Raw genomic sequence first — 17483 nt, 5'->3', positions numbered from 1 at the left:
GATTGACAGCTTTACAAACTAATGATATTGCACTGATGTCAGCTGACGCGAATCAATAAGAGGAGAGTAATCGCTAGCTCTGTTAGCTGTTTTAGTTCTTCAGATCGCATAAATCAGTGTAAAATGAATAGAGATGTTATTCTGTATGACTAAATATTTTACAAACATGTCATAAAATTATTATCTATTCAAATGTGTGCATTTGCGGACTATAGCACTGGCGGATCGTGGATATTGTATGTATACGAACACAAATAAACCGGAGATGAGATGAATGGATGCTGTATGAGTGATGATTTCTATTCAAAATAACGAACGTTATTTTTATTATTATTATTAATTGCCGGATATCCATTTTTGAATTTTGATGCAGTCTGTTGCATGTCGTTCATTTTGAACGAATCTTTAATATGACTCAGGACTACCGAGTTATCTCAGAGAGTGATTTGTTCATTTTGTGTTGACCCCACATGCTCATTACACAACATATGGGTTCTGAATCGACAGGTGAGGTCCGAGTCTTTTATTCTTCATGTCAGTCCCATAGAGACGGGAAGAGAAAAGATTAGTTCATTTTGCTGAACGAGACTCATAGATCCGAGTCAGTAAAATGATCCGAACTTCCCACTACTGGCAACACTGCAAGCAATTGGTCAACACTGACATGTTGCAGTGCAATATAAAAGACTTCATCTTTAACAACAAACAACCTACGAAACTAATAATGATCAATATGAAACTAAAACGACATAAGCTTAATTTAAAATGCCATAGGAACTGTAGGCTATTTAGAGGTGGATAAACGCACTTTGGAGGTGGGTAAACGCTATTTCCGAATTTTGGGAGTTGCGTAAACGGCGTTTACGTGCGTTTAGCCTTAACTACATCCCTGATCACCACATCTAAATGCAGCATTTTTCTCCCTGCATAAATACCTTACATCCTAGTTAAACCAAGGCTTGTTGTTACTATAACTGATAACAGTTTTGATGGGGATACACAAAGAATCACAAAAATGTATATAAGACATTACAGAGTCATTGAAAATGTCGATATCATCATGCTCAAAAACACTCCAGTCATATAAAAACAGTCTTGTAACATGTCTATGGCCGGGGGAGAGTACCATCTGACCCTCTTTGTCATTGGTTTAAATGTTTTGAGTTTATGGCGGTATTTAGGAACGAGAAGTATAGTGTTGTGATCAAACTCAACAATCGGGGCTCTAACTAGAGCTTGATATGCCTCCGGAATGGAAGAGTAACACTGGTCCAATGTTTTATCCAGCCTTGTGGGAATATGAATCTGAAGCTTGTATCTAGGAAGAGCTTTCTTCATAGATAAGTTGTTAAAATCTCCCAACACCAGGATTGTAGAGTCCGGGTTGGAGTTTTCCTTGACGAAGATGTGATCAGCCAATTTCTGTGTTACTGACATCATCGCAGCACTCGGTGGAATGTAAACTACACACAGAATGATGGAGGAGATTTCTCTTGGTTAGTAAAAGGGGATACATCTAACTGTGAGAAATTCCAAGTCCGTCGAGCAGTTGTGTGTCAGGGTTTTGGTGTTCGCACACCAATTCTGGTTGGTGTAGATGCAAACACTGCCACCTTGTTGCTTAAGGGATTTACCGGTGTGATCCACTCGATGAAGGGTGAACCCTTCCAGTTGTGGAGTCAGGGATATGCTCATGTAACCAAGTTTCTGTGAGGCAGATGGCAGAGCAATCCCTAAAATCTCGCTGGGAAAAATTGAAGGCAGTAAGTTCGTCCTTCTTGTTTGATAACGAGCGAATGTTGGAGAGAGTGAGGCTCGGGAGGGCTAGCTGGTGCCCCCAGTGTCTTAACTGAACCAATGCTCCTCCTCTCTTCCCTATCTTCCTCGGCTGATGTTTTCCTCAGCCACCCCACACATACGTACGCAACCCAGGCAATGATTAGTTCTCTGAAACAAAGCAAAACCATTGTTACACCGTGTCTATGCCGGACGCATGGCAGTGGCATGGCCCAGAAAAATACTATAGAACTCATTATAATCGTTATGCTGTCTACACTATATATATATAGATATCTAAGGTCTACAGTGGATGCGGTGCGACATGACATGGCAAATCCCTAACAGAAACCTGCTGCTGCATTCTATTTATGACGTATTGACACAAATTTAAAATCATTTTCTACGTTTTTTTTTATTGTGTCCAGTGTACTAGTCAGACTTTAGCTTGTGTTTCGCGGGCCTTCCGCTCCTTGAGTTCTCTCAAGCGCTGGAAAGCTGATATCTACATGGGTCCTACTTTTTGCCTTAACCCTTTCTTTTGTTCCGCAGACATTTTCCTCTTTTGTTTTTTATCTTCCATCTCTATCTTTCTGTCTCTCAGCTAGCTAAAGTCTTTCATGTTCACTGAATGCTCTCTCCTCCACTTCATGAGTAGACATGCCCCTTACTGCTGATTGGCTGCAAGTTTGTTTTGCTACTCAGCCTGAATCAGTTTTCTAAAGCGTTTTGAAAAATTGCTTACCCCACCTTTTAAACATGAACTGTATCGCTGACATTAGGTTGCTAATTTTCAGAGACAAATTATTGGTGAGACTTTGTTTCCCTCCCTCAGTTATTTCATTTAACTAAATGTTTACACAGGCATTCAAAAGTCAAACAAAAGCTGTTTGATGTACTTATTGGTGCTAAGTTTTAAGAAACTCTTTAGAATGTGTCATGAAGGATATATTAATTTTACTTTGTCTTTTTGCACACATAAGGGTTATCTTTGAAGACCGGCATGAAAGAGTTTATGCAAGAGATAATTGACTTGCTGACCTACTAATGACCTACTAATGTGTTGAGTTTTAAAAACTATTACAAACTGCTTTTAAAAACACACATTTGAAATGTGTTGAGGTCTGTCTACTTCTTTGTGATAACTTTATACAATTGAAAAGTGAGTGACTTCAGTCCCCACAATGACCAAAAACTGGTGTTTAGTGTGAGTTCAGTACCCACAATGACCAAAAACTGGTGTTTGGTGTGTTTAGATTCAATTCTCAAATAACCAAAAACGGGTTGTGTGTTTGCCGGACCCCAGGTATACACAATACCTGATATGCCCACAAGTGACCACTGTGACAAGTTTATAATTATTGTAGTGAAATATTTGTAATCTGAAGTGACTTTTTTAAGGTCTGTAGGATCATAGGAAAGGGTGATCCACACTATGTAGCAGTTCTGATAGGTGGCCCCCACAATACATAAAAACAAGTATGTGTGTGTGTGTGTGTGGATGCTTTGACTGTTGATATGTGTGATCTTTTTTCTTACAGTCTTGCTGTCTGTAATCTCACTGCTCAGTGTTGTGAGAGTTTGTCATCAGCTCTACAATCCTCAAACTCTGTCCTAAGAGAGCTGGATCTGAGTAACAATGACCTGCAGGATTCAGGAGTGAAGTTTCTTTCTGATGGACTAAAGAATCTAAATTGTCAACTGGAGATTCTAAGGTATTTGGAATATATAAGAGATCATTTACAGTCAACAGATCACAATGTTGATGTGTGTCTGTAGATGATCTGACTGTGTGTCTGTAGATTACCTGTCTTTGTATATGTAGATGATCTGTGTGCCTCTAGATTATGTCTCTGTAGTTGATCTGACTGTCCGTAGATGATCTGTGTTACTGTAGATGATCATTTGACTGTGTTTGTCTTTAGATGATCTGACTGTGTGTGTCTGTAGGTTGTCTGGCTGTATTGTCACAGAGGAAGGCTGTGGTTATTTGTCTTCAGCTCTGAGTTCAAACCCCTCACACCTGAAAGAGCTGGATCTGAGCTACAATCACCCAGGACAATCAGGAGTCCAGCTGCTCAGACAAAAACTGGAGGATCCAAACTATAAACTGCAGATACTAAAGTATGTCAAACACTAATACTGATATACTGAATGTGTGTGTGAATAATGCAGATCTAAATTAATTGATGTTTTATTAATAAATTTTGAGAGGAGCATTCAGATAATCAGCAAGTTTTGCACAGGTGGAGCTCATTCTGATAATTAAATTAGTATGGTAATTCATATATATATATATATATATATATATATATATATTAGGGGTGTCCCAGATTTAGGATTTTCATAGTCAAATCAGAATTTTCTAATCTTGCTGATATTTGACGGATAGTCGAATCATATGTTTGGGGGCGAGGCAAAAAACATCATGTCAAGTCAGACATTGGACTAACATAATTACTGATGTTAACACACAGGGATAATATGTAATGAACACCTTGCAGATATAAAATGGGTAAATAATGCGAACTGAATGTAATTGTAAAATGTTGGTTTGTTAAAAGAGATGAAAGGAGGAAGTAAAACAACAACAACATTATAACATTGTTACATCCTTAACAACCATTAGAAAATGTACAGTGAGTTAATTTCAAAACGTGAGGATACAGTCTACACATCAAAGATTTTAAGACCTTTACTCAAAGGCTCTTATGTATGCTATTGTTCCTAAACATAATCGGCATATATATATATATATATATATATATATATATATATATATATATATATATATATATATATGCTGTGTATATATATACAGATTAAAGCTAAATGTGACCAATCACGGAAAGTAGGGACACAAGTCGGTTCTGGGGCATCTTGAGTTATTCAAAGAAAGTGTTTTCTGAAAGTGTAGTCTCCAAGCTTTCCAACGATGTGTAACACATGGAAATCTGATAATATTTGGAGAAGTTGTGGCCATTTGAAGGTAGGCACTCAAAAAACCTCAAAAAGCAGAAAATAGACTTTAAAGATTGTGCAGTTCTCACTGCTGCGAGTGACAATGGGGCTCATTAACATCTCATTTAGATAAGCCATACCCCCTGCATAGCAACGACAAACACAACGGGAAAAATCGGACTGCATACTATTAATAATAAAGGAGAATGTGCATGTAAATGTCAGTAATTAATCTTTTTTGACTTTTATAAAAATGATTTAGAGGCTGAAATATGTGAGTTTTATCTTTAATCTTTAAAATGTGGCCATCATTTTTAATGTTATTATTTTAATGTTTATGTAAACAAAAAGTACATATTGATGCTAATTTTATTTGTTATTTGCTGGTTTTCTACATAAAACTTGTTGAATTGATTTCATTGTGTAGCATTAGGACTTTTTTAACTAGGGGTGCTCCGATTACGATCGGCCGATCGTTAATGTGCATCTCGTCAGTAAAGCCGGTTTTCTAATCAGCGGTTAATTCCATCAGGTGTGTGATTGCACATAGAGCAGCTGTTACTACACGGAGCCGTTATTAATAGAGAAGATGCGCCAAAAAACGCTGAAAATGAAGTGGATTTGCGCATCTTCTCTATTAACAACGGCTCTGTGTAGTAACAGCTGCTCTATGTGAAATCACGCACCTGATGGAATTAACCGCTGATTAGAAAACCGGCTTTACTGACGAGATGCGCATAACGATCGGCCGATCGTGATCGGAGCACCCCTATTTTTAACAGGATTCTGTGATAACCGATGAGCTAGCTAATAACAATAGGTAGATATGGGAAGGTCTAAACATGGACTAAACATGAGATAACGTGTAAGTTATCTTAGAATGAACACAAAACGACAAACTTTGATGTTTATGAAAACTCACCCAATAAGAAACAAAAGTATTCTTGCAGATCCGAAGTTAGCACTGTGCATCTGTTTGCCTCTAAATGTTACGGATTTTCCCCATTTCTCTGTCTTTATCCCTATCAAATGTTACTATCGATATAGCCTCTAAAATCTTACGGTCCAACTCGTCTGACGCCAGTCCAATACATTCTTCCTCGTCGTCATCTTCGCTCAGTTGTAGATTAGGGATATTATACAGTCTTATTATGCCGCTTTCATCATCACTCAGATCGTCTTCAGAATCAGTGAGCGCTTGTTTATGGGGGTCCAAAAACCAGTCAGTATCTGGTGTGAACATCATTTGCCTCATGCAGTGCAACACATTTCCTTCTCTTAGAGTAGATCAGGTTGTTGATTGTGGCCTGTGAAATGTTGGTCCACTCCTTTTTAATGGCTGTGCGAAGTTGCTGGATATTGGCATGAACTGGAACATGCTGTCGTATACACTGATCCAGGGCATCCCAAACATACTCAATGGTTCACATGTCTGGTGAATGCTGGCAATGTAAGAACTGGGATGTTTTCAGCTTCCAGGAATTGTGTACAGACCCTTGCAACATGGGGCTGTGCATTATCATGCTGCTGATGGTCGTGGATGAATGGCACAACAATGGGCCTCAGGATCTCGTCACAGTATCTATGTGCATTCAAAATGCCAATAATAAAATACACCTGTGTTTGTTGTCCATAACATACGACTGCACATACCATATCCACACCACCACCATGGGCCACTTAATCCACAACGTTGACATCAGCAAACCTCACACGACACCATATATGCTGTCTGCCATCTGCCCTGTACAGTGAAAACCAGGATTCATCCGTGAAGAGAACACCTCTCCAAAGTGCCAGATGCCATCGGATTTGAGCATTTACCCACTCAAGACGGTTACGACAATGAACTGCAGTCAAGCCGAGACCCTGATGAGGACTACGAGCATGCAAATGAGCTTCCCTGAGACAGTTTCTGACAGTTTGTGCAGAAATTATTTTGTTATCCAAAACGATTGTTGCAGCAGCTGTCTGGGTGACTGACCTCAGATGATCTTGGAGGTGAAGATGCTGGATGTGGAGGTCCTGGGCTGGTGTGGTTACATGTGGTCTGCGTTTATGAGACAGGCTGGATGTACTGACAAATTCTCTGAAACAACTTTGAAGACGGCTTATGGTAGAGAAATTATTATTCAATTCATGGGCAACAGCTCTGGTGGACATTCCTGCAGTCAGCATGCCAACTGCATGCTTCCTCAAAACTTGCAACATCTGTGGCAATGTGCTGTGTGATAAAACTGCACATTTTAGAGTAGCATTTTTATTGTGGCCAGCCTAAGGCACACTTGTGCAATAATCATGCTGTTTAATCAGCATCTTGATATACCACACTTGTAAGGTGGATGGATTATCTCGGCAAAGGAAAAGAGCTTACTAACACAAATTTATGAATGATATTTCAGAGAAATAGGCCTTTCTGTGTATATAGAAAAAGTCTTAGATCTTTAAGTTCAGCTCATGAAAAATGGCGGAAAAACTGTTCATGTCCCAACGTGGGATATGGGGAGTTCTATGGCTGTATTCTGAGCTCTGAGCCTCCCCTCTGACAGCACACCAAATATACATACTATTTATTGATTATATGTGAGTGTGAACTTATGAACGTGTGTTTGTGTGTTTATAGTTTGGATTATGGAGATGAGATCAGGATGAGAGCAGGACCACGAAAATGTAGGTCTACAAACAAACACACACACATAGATGTAGTGATTTTTGTTGTTATTAATGTCTCTGTTCTTGTGTTCAGATGGCTGTTTTCTCACACTGGATCCAAACACAGCATACACTAAACTCAGTCTGTCTGAGGGGAACAGAAAGGTGACACATGTGGGAGAGAAACAGCCGTATCCTGATCATCCAGACAGATTTGATGTGTGTTCTCAGGTGTTGTGTAGAGAGAGTGTGTGTGGACGCTGTTACTGGGAGATTGAGTGGAGTGAAGGTGTGTGTATATCGGTGTCATATAAGAGCATCAACAGGAAGGGATCAAGTAATGAGTCTGTTTTTGGATCTAATAATCAGTCTTGGAGTTTGTTCTGCTCTCCTGACATGTACTCATTCATACATAATAACAAACACACTGATCTCCCTGTTAAGACCATCATCAGGAAAATAGGAGTGTTTGTGGATCACAGTGCAGGAACTCTGTCCTTCTACAGCGTCTCTGACACATTGAGCCTCATCCACACAGTCCAGACCACATTCACTCAGCCGCTCTATCCTGGGTTTTGGGTTTATTATTCTGGATCATCAGCGAAACTGTGTTGATGAATCAGAAAAGACTGAAGAGAGATTCTACCCATAATGCTTTGAGCTGCATGATAAATTGGTAACAGTGAAATGTTGTAGTCTCTTCAGGAAATTAATACTGCAGCTGAACTTCTGTCACTGAAATAACAGAATACATGTGTCATAGATCATCATATACAGTAGACCGTAAGATCAGTGTGTGTGTGTGTGTGTTTACTTACATTTGTTTTTTTATTGTAGTCACATCAATTATTTGTATTATTACTATCAAATTATGTTTCATGAATTATGTTTGTGAAAATTATGTCATTAATTTTTCTCTTTTGTTTTTGTGCTAAAATAATAAAACATAATGAGAAATAAACCTGAGATCAGATTTGAATTGATGTTTGTATCATGAATATAATCGATTCCTCACAAGACTGACATGAGCTTCAGAAGAGTTTCTGCAGGGTAAAAATAATTTTTGTTAAAGCAACATCAAATATGAACTGGAACCTATGTCATTTTTTAGAGGCTTGCAGTGTTTTGCAGTGTATTGCACATCTTATAACACACATTAAAAAGAATGAGCCAGTTAGGTGCCCCTTTCAAGACTGTGTTTCCCAAACCATAATTAACAACACTTTCCGTGCTCATAAAACTAAGGATCATCGGCAAAGCACTTTTAAAGATTTTACAACAGACTTGTATCAAACTTGCATTCCTATTGATTCAAACCCTGAAAGTGCAGACTTTGAAACCCACTCATTCTGTCCGGGTGCTCAACAATAGATTGTGACATAGATGTCTAAGACTTACAGAATTAAACACAAAGTATAGCATCATTTTTGCTCACATGCAAACAACTCTACATGTCTCAAAGGCCACCACACAGGGAATTGTAGATTAGCTTTGCAGTGTTTATTCAGTTGTCAAGAGTTAACTCCAAGAATAACTGAAAGTCCATTGGTTAATCACAATTTTGTATTAAACAAATACAAAATTGTTTTGTATTTGTATGAGTGTCGTCAAGACAGCTTTTTGACGGTTGAATGTTGGTGTCACAGCACATCAATGGGGGTTGCCAGTCCTCCTCCTGGGAACATGACTATTGCGATGTTGTGATCACGGCTCCTTTTTGTCAAACAAGGACCCTCTGGAGTCGATCCCCACGTATACGCGAGATGAGGCATTTTCTCCTAATATCCCTGAAAATAACTTAAATTACACTTTCATTTTTAATCGTACAGATACATCAATCGAATCTGTAAAGGGTTTACATATTTTTTTATACAGACATAATAACAACAACAAAACTTTGTGCATTTATAAAATAAAGATAACAAACAAGATGTGCTGTCTGCAGCTTTGTTCTGCGGTGATCTTCATTTAGAAACTCATTAAAATGAACTAAATGAATATTATGAATGTAATGAATGTAACTTAATGAATACTCAAAAAATGAGAGATATATTTATAGAATGCTTGACATGTCTACGTTTTAACTAAACAATTGTTACCGAAAACAAATATTCTGTGAAAAATAATCCATATGAAAACAATGCAATGTCTGTCTTTCACGTCTCCCTTTATTATATCTAATACGACCACGCCCACACGCTATTGAGATTACAATGTTTCACGTGAGGCTTGCAGCTTATACACGCCCATACAGAAAAAAACAGGGAGACTGTTCTTCAAATTTTTTTTTTATTTTACTGTTTGCTTCACACTGAGAGGAATGAGACATAATTCACCCCAAGAAGATTTGATGAGGAATACAGCAGGATTTGAGTTTTGGATTTCCTCAGAAAAATCATAAACATGAGTAAGTCTCTTTATATTTATTTATATACATGTATAAGGTTTCACATAATGTGTAAACATTTTACTAATTAGACTTTTTCCAAACTATAATTCCAGACTAAGGAGATGTTATAATCTATCGCGTCAGTTGCTGTACTACCACTGTACGGCTGAGGCACATCGTCTCAGCTCCTCAGTGAAAACTGAATGTGTGACTGCACTGCACTGTGCAGACCTGCACTGTAGGGCGGGGTGCACAATGCAAATCTTGCACGCAAACATTCATCGGGTTGTTTTGTTAACACTCGAAGGCGATTTGTCTCTCTAGCGAGATCCCAATTCATCAATCACTGATAAATAAATAAATAAATAAATATTTAATACAAATATAATTAAAAAGAAAGTAAACTTATCTGCTGATGCCGATATTTGACAAATGTCAAATATCAACAAATGTCATCCGATATATCGGTACTGGCGATTTATCGGTTGACCACTAGTAGGAGCAGGACTGAAGATAGTGTTGTAATATAGGAGAGTTTGAAGGAGTTGTTTGAATCCAATACTCCTAATGAAAACATACAATTGTAACTAGTGTAATTAAGTATGTATTTTGATATATTATGTATTTTGAGTTTTTAAGTTTTAAGTTTTTTGTTGCTGTTGTTATAATAATAAAATAAACTACAACCCAGCTAGAAATTTTAATGTTCTGGGAATGTTTTCATCGGCAAGTTTTATTTTAGTTCCCAGAATGTTCTTTTAAAAGGTAGGATAACATTCTCCGAAAACATTCAAAAAATGTGTATTGATAACATTATCCTCTAACATTCTTATAAAGCTTCCCATCATACTAGATGGGGCTCAGAAGTCAAATGTTGGTTGAAAGTGAAAACCCAACCTTTGTTTGATGTTAAACTCCAGCGTAAATAACTTCAAAAACAGTATTACCAATTTCACTTATTATAAACAAGATTGACTATTTCTGTCATAAATATAAAAAAGTTCTTATACAGATTTACAGAGGTGTTGATGGTTTATTGAAAATAATAGTTTAGTTTGACGTCACCATTATACAACTGCTGTAACTATATTTGTTACGGCGAAAAAGGTGAGTATTTAAAAACATCATCAGGTGATGTGGGTTACTTGCTGATGTTAAAATTGTCATCATGTAACAATCTGTTAAACTGGTTTTATCTGGAGTATAGTCTATGCTATTAATTTACTGCAAGTGACTATAACAAATGTGTTGCAACACATAGGTCCTGCAGATTTATATAATATATATTTTTGTCTATTCTTTTTAAATTACTTTTTTCATGAACCTCTTTGTAACCCAGAATGCTTAGCTACACAAAGACCTCAAGAATTAGTGTATGAATCTCAAAAATGGTGACATGCTTCATGTTGCAATGCATTCTGGGTGCCATGGATGAGTTTTGTATGATGTACCCAGAATACATCGCTGCATGAAGCATGTCACCATTGTTGAGAGTCATACACTGAGTCTTGATGTTTGTGTGACAAAGACAAAACATTTTTTCTTGAATTCTTGAAATAATCTGCTTTAAATTTAGCTGGGTCTCAGGCTGTTGACCCATTGAGTCACTTTAATAAATAATACCTACTAACACCATACATTAGACTGGGTGAAACCATGTAACTAGACCACATATGTGGTGATGTCTTATCCATCAGCAAGCAATCAGCGTCATCCACATGTCCTCTTGCTGTTAAAGCAGCTAAAGATCAACACTGCCAAGTCAAGTGTCAAATTACACAACTAAAGCTAACACTTACCACCATTATGGTGAAAAATCAAATCTATTACTTTGAAACAGACATCAACATCTAAACCCTTGCTTAAATCTTACTTAGAATGTTAGGGGATAATGTTCTAATAATTCTAATAAACATTCATTGTCAATTCAACAATTCATTGTTCTAATAAAGTAATAAACATTTTTAGAGTGTTTTTAGAGAACGTTATCCTATCTTTTGAGAGAATGTTCTGGGAACAAAAATAAAACTATTCGCTAAAAACATTGTTAGAAAAATGGTAATGTTCTTAGAACAAAAAAATTCTAGCTATACATTCTCGTTTGATAATCTAGAATTGGTCATTATAAAGTATAGACTCTTCTATCACTGGGCTGAACGAATAGCTTGTCACAATTTTGTTTTTCTTTCAGAATTTGCAATAAGACATTTGCTCAGTCAGTCCATTCTAATGCTGATTTCACAGCACTACAATTGGAAAAGTAACCATCATTATAGGATCAGTATAAAAGCAGTAACAATTTACCAAGATAGTGGAAATGGTGGTTTATGAGATGCTACTAGCAAACAAAATAACTGGTCCCTACCAGACTTTTATTCTGTTCAAGTTTCTGTTGATTGTATTTGTATTGATCAGCTGTATTTGGCTGCAAGATTGGGAGGAAGCAGAGCTTAAGACCAGAGCAGGAAAACTCGGGTGCTATTTAACAGAAAAAAATTCAAGACATGACCAAAAAAGTTATGTCAAATAAGTAAATTCTTATTAGTTAGTAGTTCATAGTTCAGTTATGTTGTTAGGTTATAAATCCCAATTAATTACACTAAGTATTTCTTCTCATATAAATTCAAGGACACAAAAAACTAAAACAAATTTCATGAAAATTGAGTATACGTAAGTATAAGAATAAGTAAACTGAATTCTTCACTGAATGTCTGTTTTCGTGCTCCTTTCTTAAAGCGGAACAGGCTTAGGACATGTATTTTAACTGAAAGCTTTTTTTTAAAAAAACAATTGTTTATAATTTAAAAAATAAAAATGGATCTATCATTTAAAAATGCAGTCATATAGGTGGTCTAACCAGCTACCATGTTCCAAAACACAGCTTGAGCTGGTCATGCTGGTTTTTCCAGTAGGGCTTTCTTCACAGAGAGTTCCCTTTATTTGATGACAGTTAACAGATGTTAATTATTTTCGGAAACTAACATGACGGATTCAGAAAAAAATAAGGAAAAATAAGCACATCGCTTCACATTGGTTCAAAAATGATTAATCGTGTTCCTACTTCGAAATTATTAATCATGTTCCTACTTCAAGTTTGATAATAAAGGAAAACCTAGCATTGTTTGATTTTATGTAATTTTTATGTTCTTTGTGACTAGTTTTATAGATTACTTTTGTTTTACTTTACACTTTTGATACACCTTGAGTCAGTACGTCACAAAATGAATTATAACCAATGTTTGGTTGACAATTGGCTATGTTTTTCACCCTTCATTTCTGCATTTCGTGGGCCCATCAGAGGGATATTTCCCAGGTTTACTTGCATAAGGTAAGAGCGAATGAATGTAAATTGTTACCTGCGACAGGTGTTACATACTCTTCATTTTTACTTAGTTTTTTTAAATCTAGGTCAGAGAATGGTTGGTGGGAGGTGGTTTTCACTTTCAAGACATTGTTTATTGTAAAATGACTGTAATACTGGCTGAACAAGTGTCGAAAGTGAAAGAACTCTGGTCAGGTCTGGTGTTTCATGAGACGTAGCTACCAATCTCTACTCATCTCAAGTATTGAACTGAATTAGAAGAACCGAAGCAGATTCTTCAGTGTGGAGATGCCAGATGTGTGAAGGCAATTTATACATTAAGCGTTTCTTTAATATATATATATATATAGGTATATATATATATATATATATATATATATATATATATATATATATATATATATATATATATATATACTTGTTTATAATTTATTAATAAGTTTTTCATTCAACACACATCTACCAGGTGACTGTTGTTTTGAATGTTTTCTAGCAGGAAAACTACATTACCATGAAATTTTTTTATAACCTATCCATGTTTTGTGCAAATATGTCCCTTACACTCTTTTAGGTCGGCCGTTTTGCTGTTGTGGGAGGAGCATCAAATAAGGCATGTGGGTTTTTAGGCTGCTTTAACCAATGAGACACCTCTCAGATGCACTTGGCAGCAAGAGACTGAAAGATGAGCCTGAACAAAAAAACTCCATTTAGACACACCAGAGTCCACATAAATTCAGTTTGATCAAATTTAAGTCCATAAAAAGTCTTGGGTATCTTAAATTGGATGAAGAAAGCCTTAATTATCTTTTCAAGAAGTCTTAACTTTTTGTGCAAAAAAATAAAGTGCAAAATGGCTTAATATGATTATTAAAGTGATAGTTCACCCATAAATTAAAAATGGTAATTTACACACACACCTGCATTTTGTTCCAAATCTGTATGAGTTTCTTTCTTCTGTTGGACACAAAAGAAGATATGTTAAAGAATGTTAATAACCCAGCAGCTGACGGTATCCATTGACTTCCATAGTAGGAAAAAAAAATACTATGGAAGTCAATGCTACCGTCAGCTCTCTTCAGAAGAAAAAAACTCATACAGATTTGGAACATTTGTATATTGAGTATATACTCCATAAGTTTGTATGATATATTGATATATAACTTATAAACAATATAAAATGAGCCATTTAAATTATGTTTTATTAACAAGATTCGGGAGGAGCGCGTCAGATACTTAGCCTAATCAACACAGGTGGACCACAATCAAGTAATCAATCCCACAGACTTACCTCTATCCATTGATGGTTTATCAGCATCCCTCCTCCACCCCATCTCTTCACTTTGAGTTCACTTTATAAATAGACGGGGAGGGGTACTCTAGGTTCAGGCCATTCCCGAGCTCGGTGCCCTTCCCCGGACAGCACGCCAAATATGCATACCATACCTCAGCTAAATATATGTAAGCATGAAGTTGTGAAATCATTATACAGTAGTTTGATATTACAAGCACAAAAATAGAGGACACAGAGTGAGCTGCTGTGTGGAAAGTGCATAATCTAATTTGTCCCAAACGTTAAAAACACTTTATATTAAATGTTTTAAAATAATATATTAGTATTGTGTGTATTGAAAAATACAGACAAATGTATTGTTGTGTTCCCAGATGCATTGTGAACTAACAGCACATGCTGAGAAGCAATTCTCTCATGAGCTGATTGTGTGAGCAAAGTCTGCACTTCACATTGAATCACTCCTTGAATATCTTCTTGTTTGTTTTAATACTTTAGATGCCTTACAACGATAACAACGTGAAAGCTGAGAAAGAGGAGTCCTCAGAGATCATCTTTGCTGAGTAAGGACATCCATTTTGAATTTAGAAAAGTATCTTCAAGTCCTGAACAGGAAAACTATGATAATGTGTCAGTCTGTTGTACTTTGGTGTTTCTGTCTTTGTTGGCGAGTTTACATTTGCATTTACTTCAATTTGACAGATGAAGTTTGTGTGTTATATATCGTCAGTTATATCGAATCTTCTCCTGGCATTTGCTTAAATTCAGAATTATGATTTACATGTAATTCAGTCACCATCAAGAGGGAACATTTAATTTAAAAGTCTGTAAAAGTGACTTTGTGCTTCTCTGGGATGGGAGGTGTGACGTGACGTATTCTTGGCGGCTCATTAAAAATCTATCTTGCTGCCACGTTCTGTATTAATTGTAAAGGTATGATAGAATTTACTGGAAGACCTGCCAAAAGAGCATTGCAATAGTTTATCTCCGTTTCTCTGTCTCACTCGTCTTTTTCTAAACTTTCTCCGTCTCACGGAGAACACGTTAACGTCTGTATCACTCCCTTTCTCCATCTCATTCATTTGTATCACATCCTTTCTCACTCGCCTGTTTCTCTCCCTATTTCTGAAGGAGGGACTTTATAGAACAAGGAAGTAATCAGCCCATTTTTATGACAGTGAAATACTGTGTTTTTTTACATGCAAAACATGAACACGTTATATTTCACATTGTAAACACAATCAAAGCTTCAAAAAGCATGAAAATTGGGACCTTTAAATTATATCATAACCTATTTTGGCTGAAGCTCAGTCTGTTGGTCTGGGAACGCCCTCGGAAATGCCCTGTCACATGATGTGAATTTAGCCTGTGGGGGAAAACATTGCCTTGGCGCCAATTGAAACACAAGGGACAATCATTCCGAAGAGTTGCTGTGTCGTTTTCTGTACAGCCCATAAACTAACAAATTATGAATTGAAGTTCTATATCCTTCCTTAGAAACACACAGAACCAGAAAGGAGGGACAAAATGGCTACCAACAATAAGTTGTGAGGATGATCAAGGGAAGTTGTTGAAACCCAAGACTAACCATGTTTATGTTTGCAGTCTGCATTTCATCAAAGGCAAGCTAACGTTAACATTTTATTATATATATATATATATATATATATATATATATATATATATATATATATATATATATCCCTATCCCCTGAGATAACAACTATATTTAAGTTGTTTTATATACAGCAGTCAACAGACGACCTTATAAAAAATAATAAATCCTTTTATTAGTTTGTGGATTTGTTTGAGCTATAAAGAGCTACTGAACATAAATAAAATGTGCAAAAGGATTTTGAAAAAATACCCTCAGAAAGAGCTACTGAACATAAATAAAATGTGCAAAAGGACTTTGATAAAAATACCATTAGAAAGAGTTACTGAACATAGATAAAATGTGCAAAAGGATAATGGGGTGCTGGTACGCTTAAGAGCTATATTTGGAAATGGCGGTACTGAGTACCAGTGCGTACCGGCCCACTTAAAGCACTGATAACATATGAACATAGACCAGTGAGGAACCATATATGTAAAAAAAAATTAATTCACAAAAGCTCAAAAGTATTTTAATAATCTCCAATGACATTCCAGCATTGAAATTTAGAATTTCAATTTAAATGAATGCCCTATAAAGGGTCAGATGTAAAATGTTTTTACAGCATTATCTTAAAATAGTGAAACACAACTTGCCTTTGTGATCACGTCTTCCCTCAGATTCCATGTTTTCTTGTGTGGCTGGATGAACAATAATGACTTTATTTGCATTCGCCAAATCTAATTTGCCGAAAAAAAATAGCTCGAGTGATACTTTTCACATAGCAAATGTCTTCTGGCCCAGATCCGGGCCACACAATTACTTTTCCCTCGGCCCAAGTACCACAAAGAATGACGGCCCAGAATTGGCCCAGAACTGGATCAAAGACTCAGGCCACACATGGGCCATAACCGGCCCGAATCTCTGCCAGTTATTCAGCCTTAGCTGGTCCTGATCTGGGCCAAAACAGGTTTTATTTTTGTTGCCAATTCTCAGCCTTAATTAACCAGAATGCCCAAATCTCAGCCACACCTGAGCCTCATATAGCCCAGACCCAACCAAGACGGCAAGCAGTGTCGGCCCAGACCCGGCCCGAATGGATTTCACACGGGCCAGATGTATATTGCTGTCTGGGAATGTTAATATTTCATATTATTACCTTGTATAATACTATGATCGCAATTATTCATTTTGTGATATGTTTTAATGTAGACACAAACTATGCCAATAAAGTACATTAAACTGAATAGAAAATCTGACTTAAAACCAACACATCATGTAACTGTGCAATAAAAAAACAAACTGGTTTTTCTATTTATTTTTATAAAAAACAAATCAACCAATAAAGAGTGAGTGTATAAAGTATACAGTCTATAAGAGAAACGTAACAAATAGACACATGTAACTGAATCATAATAATTTATTACAGATGTGACAAAGAGCAGTACCACAGTAGTAAAAATTATGATCCATTGTAGTTGCAGTCCACTCTGCCAGAATA

General features: G+C 36.5%; 1 protein-coding gene across 11 annotated transcripts in view; it reads left to right on the top strand.

Annotated features, from left to right (window-relative positions):
- The window catches only part of LOC127969021 (NACHT, LRR and PYD domains-containing protein 3), a 95245-nt gene extending 86883 nt beyond the window's left edge, over positions 1–8362 (top strand). For all 11 annotated transcript variants that reach the window (XM_052570667.1, XM_052570660.1, XM_052570652.1 and 8 more), the window contains 4 exons: positions 3318–3491; positions 3727–3900; positions 7361–7407; positions 7484–8362. In XM_052570667.1, the coding sequence (XP_052426627.1) occupies positions 3318–3491; positions 3727–3900; positions 7361–7407; positions 7484–8004 (916 nt within the window). In that variant the 3' untranslated portion in view covers positions 8005–8362. The remainder of the gene's footprint in view (positions 1–3317; positions 3492–3726; positions 3901–7360; positions 7408–7483) is intronic.
- The last annotated feature ends 9121 nt before the right edge of the window (positions 8363–17483 follow it).

The sequence above is a fragment of the Carassius gibelio genome, chromosome A4 (assembly GCF_023724105.1).
Source record: "Carassius gibelio isolate Cgi1373 ecotype wild population from Czech Republic chromosome A4, carGib1.2-hapl.c, whole genome shotgun sequence".
Taxonomy (NCBI): domain Eukaryota; kingdom Metazoa; phylum Chordata; class Actinopteri; order Cypriniformes; family Cyprinidae; genus Carassius; species Carassius gibelio.
Note: the sequence above shows the minus strand (reverse complement) of the source record. Positions and strands in the feature narration are given on the sequence as shown.